Source organism: Lactuca saligna, chromosome 4 (genome assembly GCF_052625555.1).
Source record: "Lactuca saligna cultivar CGN05327 chromosome 4, ASM5262555v1, whole genome shotgun sequence".
Lineage (NCBI taxonomy): Eukaryota > Viridiplantae > Streptophyta > Magnoliopsida > Asterales > Asteraceae > Lactuca > Lactuca saligna.
In genome coordinates this window covers 251,158,879-251,163,555 of record NC_136420.1, presented here as the reverse complement: position 1 = coordinate 251,163,555, position 4,677 = coordinate 251,158,879, and the positions used below count along the sequence as shown (strand labels likewise).

The 4,677-nt window shown below is 35.0% G+C and overlaps 1 protein-coding gene across 1 annotated transcript; it reads left to right on the top strand.

The window, feature by feature from the left end:
• The first annotated feature begins 1,775 nt into the window (after positions 1-1,775).
• Positions 1,776-4,409, top strand: LOC145043465 (Tetratricopeptide repeat (TPR)-like superfamily protein). The gene is made up of 5 exons (XM_078992127.1): positions 1,776-3,219; positions 3,318-3,470; positions 3,558-3,629; positions 3,711-3,853; positions 3,931-4,409. The coding sequence occupies exons 1-4, from the start codon at positions 1,993-1,995 to the stop codon at positions 3,813-3,815; spliced, it is 1,557 nt and encodes a 518-aa protein (XP_078848253.1). The 5' UTR covers positions 1,776-1,992; the 3' UTR covers positions 3,816-3,853; positions 3,931-4,409.
• The last annotated feature ends 268 nt before the right edge of the window (positions 4,410-4,677 follow it).

Here is a 4,677-nt window from a genome sequence, read left to right as displayed (position 1 = left end):
ACAATCAAAATGAATCATCAAGGTAACAAATTTTTACCTTCAAAAGCTTCCAAAGTTGATGAAGACTCTGTATCTAGAATCTCAACCTCAACAAATGCTTGGTCTCCAAGTACCTTCTTCTTAATGCACACTAAAATGCCACAAAATGACTTCAAAGCTCAAAAACACTCAAAGAGGGTGAACTAGGGTTAGATGGGATGAATGAACAGTGGGGGCTGATAAGGGTGAGTGTCCAAAGACCATAATGTTTTTTAAATAGCGCTCATGCCCTAAAAATTAGGGTTTAGTCTTTGGTTATGTACGCCATGCGTACACCACATACGCTCAACGTACATGGCTAAACCCCATGATCTAAAAGCGTGCATGTACGCTAAGCATACCTAAATGTACGCCTAATGTACGAGGGGGACCATGTTCGCAAAAATACAAACTTCAAGGACCAAATAGGAAAATACCTGGAATCGAATGTTACAAATCCAATGAACAGTGATGGATTGTGATCTGGGCTCAGATTGCATCAAATTATATACAATGGGCTTTTGAATGAATTATCAATTAAAATCGAACCAAAACCAAAATTGGGCTTCAACCTTTTAAATTTGATCAAAATGATTTTAACACAAGTTTGTGCAAGATCAATGAAATAAAATGGATTAGATCAACAAGCTGGGCTTGAAACGAAATAGATTCAATCAAAAATTGTTATAAGCACGAATTTCAAAGAAAAATGTACACGATTTAGAGAATTGGAGACTCGCCAAAAGATATCCAATCGTGAATCGATTACACAAGAATGTAGTCAAATCATGAACCGTTCCAGGAACTAATCGTTTGAATCTTCATGGTTTGACTATGATACCACTTGTTAGGACATGAAGCTTTGATTTGACATTGTGAAATATAGAAGTGCATAATCGACAAGAACAAATTAACGTTTAAGCACAATTGTATAGTTAAATGTGGAGTAGAACAAAACTTATAGGAGCATATGCTTCTTATATACAATACTCTCTCTCAAAACCAATTTACTCATCTATACAAAATATGAGCTCTCTCAACCTACAAAAAATATTAAACTATTATATATAGGGAAGCTCAACCCATAAGTTATAAGGCTTAAATTCTCACATATATCATAAAAAGGGTGAAGCCTTCAAGTCATCACTACATGGAAACCTTTGTACCCAACAAAACCACAAGGACCAAAACTTTAATTACGAAATAAATTACGTTTATTTAAATATTATTTGTAAGTTTATGGATCGATTTGATCCGATTAAGTGAATCTAAATATATTTCGGTTTTTAAAATGCGGATACGAATAATTCAAACTAAATTTAAATCCAATTCAATCAAATTACAATTCTGTTGGATCGATTTTTACAATTTCTTTTTTAAAAGACAAGACATTTTAAATATATATAATTTAGATATTAGTCAATTTTATAAAAAAAAAAATTATTTAGTTAAAAATTATAATTTATAAATAATTATTAAGAAAAATAGATTCGAATTAATATCTCAATGACAAATTATTTGATAAAAATTACATATCAAGTATTACATTGATAAAGTTTTTAATAATTAAAAAAAATAATTTAAGAAAATACAATTATATATGAATATTAAGTTAAAAATAAATAATAAGTTGTTATTTGATTTGTTGTGAACATCCGATTTGTATTTTATAAATCAAAATCAATAAAAAAAATCTAAAATAATAATCAATTTGGTTAATATCCTATCCAAAATTCTAAATATTCTAACCTGTGTAATTTCTAGTATATGCTTAGGGGAAAGATACGTGGAGAGTGGTATGCATTCTGTCAATTTCTAAGAATCAAAGCTACGAAGTCTAGGCAATCTCGATAGCAGATGTATGGAATTCTAATTGAGGTCATTTGGTTAACTGATTGCACCTGATTACGATTTCCGCTTCCAGCTCTAATTTCCTCCGTCTTGAAGTTGCTACATAAACATAGAGGAGATGCAATGTCCATCTTCTTTCCCATTACAACTGGAGTCTTTTATCACTCTAAATCACTCGAATTCCTCCTTCTTTCAAAAAGTTTTAAAGTCCGCAGTCTAAACTGTCAGATTCTGAATACTTTTTGCCCTCGAATAAAAGACAAAGCGGATTATACAAAGAGAGTGAAGTGCTTAGCTAATGCAATTGAGAAGTCGCCGATTCCAGAGAGCCAAACGGATCATACAACAGGCGAGGAGCTCTCGCCTGAGCTGTCGAACAGGTATATACGTGGCTTATGTAAAGCAGGAAATATTGATAAAGCGATGGCTTTTCTTTCTCAGATGGAAGCCCTAGGATTTCGGTTAAGTTATGCATCCTACACTTGTCTGTTAACAGCTCTTGTAAGTGTAGGCAGGACTTTGGAAGTTGAGGCAATTTTCGAAGAAATGGTAAGCTCAGGGTTTCAACCAAGAATAGAAGTGTATAATCTCTTGCTGAAAGTGTTTTTAAGAAGAGGTCTTCTTACACTTGCTGATAAACTTATGGAGTCCATGAACGCTATGGGCGTGTGGAAAAACCGAGAAACATACGAGATTCTCCTTGGTTATTATGTTAGTGCCGGACGTTTGAAAGACACGTGGGAAGTTGTAGCCAAAATGAAGAAAGATGGGTTTGAACCGAATTCCTTTGTATACAGTATGATTATTGAACTTTACAGGAACAATGGAATGTGGAAGAAAGCTATAAACCTCATAGCAGAAGTAAGGGAAAATGGAGTCCCACTTGACAAGAAGATGTTTAATAGTATGATTGACACCTTTGGGAAATCCGGTGAACTAGGAGATGCATTGCAAGTGTTTGATCAAATGCAGCAAGAAGGGATTACACCAGATATCACCACATGGAATTCTTTGATCAGGTGGCATTGCAAACATGGTGATCTCACAAATGCCCTTGTATTGTTCAGCGAGATGCAAACACAAGGGCTGTATCCTGATCCAAGTATCTTCATTACCATCATTAGTCGCTTAGGAGAACAGGGGAAGTGGGATATTATAAAGAAAAACTTTGAGCAAATGAAAGATGGAGGTCATGGACAAAGTGGGACCATTTATGCTGTTTTGGTTGATATTTATGGGCAATATGGAAGCTTCGAGGATGCAGAGGAGTGCATAAATACACTAAAACTCGAAGGAGTTCCTCTCTCAGCTAGAATATTCTGTGTGCTTGCAAACGCCTATGCCCAACAGGCAAGCTATTATTCTATTTGTAGATTTTTCGATTGGTTTAATATTCTTGATTTTAAAATTTTGTTTGCTTTGCAATCTTCCTTCTTACACACACACAGGGTTTATGTGAGCAAACAGTTAAAGTTCTCCAGTTGATGGAACGTGAAGGAATCGAACCAAACCTTATTATGCTGAATGTTTTGATAAATGCATTTGGTATTGCTGGAAGACATATGGAGGCACTCTCAGTGTATCAACACATAAAAGAAAGCGTAAGCCGTTTTTGTGTATTAAAACTCTGATGATACATCTTAAACTGAAGCTGTTAATGGTAATTGTAATGTAAATTTCTCCTGAAGGGTGCAAGTCCAGATGTGGTTACGTACACGACACTTATGAAGGCTTTTCTAAGGGCAAAGGAGTTTGACAAGGTACAAAAACACTCATATACTTCATTCATCATCCTAGTGTAGATGGAATTGCATAAATAATGTTAGGTGGGTGAATGGCAGGTAGGTATAATATATAGGGATATGGAGTCTGCTGGATGCTCACCGGATAGGAAAGCCAGAGAGTTGCTTCAAACTGCAATCATGGCTCTTCAACGTAGACATTAGTTAATTGTTTTTAAGTGATTTCTTCAACCCCTCATCAGGTACTGTATGCAAAATTGTCTTCTTTTGGTCCAGTTTTGGGTGTTTTTTTTTTCACTTGAATTAAGGATATTTTCAGCGATGATGAGGAGGACATTTACGTCTTTTGTGCAGACAAGAGATGGATAACGAATGATTCCTTGTTCCATCCATGTTTTTGGATGGAAGGGACGAGTGGGAGCATGGGAATACTTTCCAAATTCACACGAGAAGAAAAGATGTTAAGTCTATGCATAAAATTTGATAGCCACTAAGTCGTTTGACTTTTGACTTAGGCATGTTTTCTATACATAGGTATACATGATAAATCATATATAAGATAATAGGATGAGCAACATCTGTAGAGAGAATCCCTGTGGTGAGTTAAGTTACTTAGTTGAGCCATAGGTGTAGTGGAACACTTCGTGATGGAACTCTGGTAAAAAAAACATGCAAAATTAAGTCTTCTACATGAAAAGCGTGTGCCCTGTCATGATGTGATTCACGAGAACTTCATCATATATGATATATACACTTTTATGGGGTTTCATAGATACAATAAAGCATCTATCTTTCTCATGGTAGCAAGCACATATACAGTTAAACCACATTTTCCTCCATCAAGAATACCCTAACCAGTAACAAAAACAAGAATATTGTAGTTAACGTAAAGGTTGGTTCAAACGAAAAAAGTTTGTCAAATGTGGGGGGGGGGGGGGGGGGGGGTTTGGAAAAAAAGTGAGGGCTTTTTCAAAAAAATGAGCTTCTTTTCGAGAAAAAAAATGTATTACGAAGGTGACCCGAAAACGAGATGAAAAAAAAAAAAAAAAACTTTTACGTCTTTTAG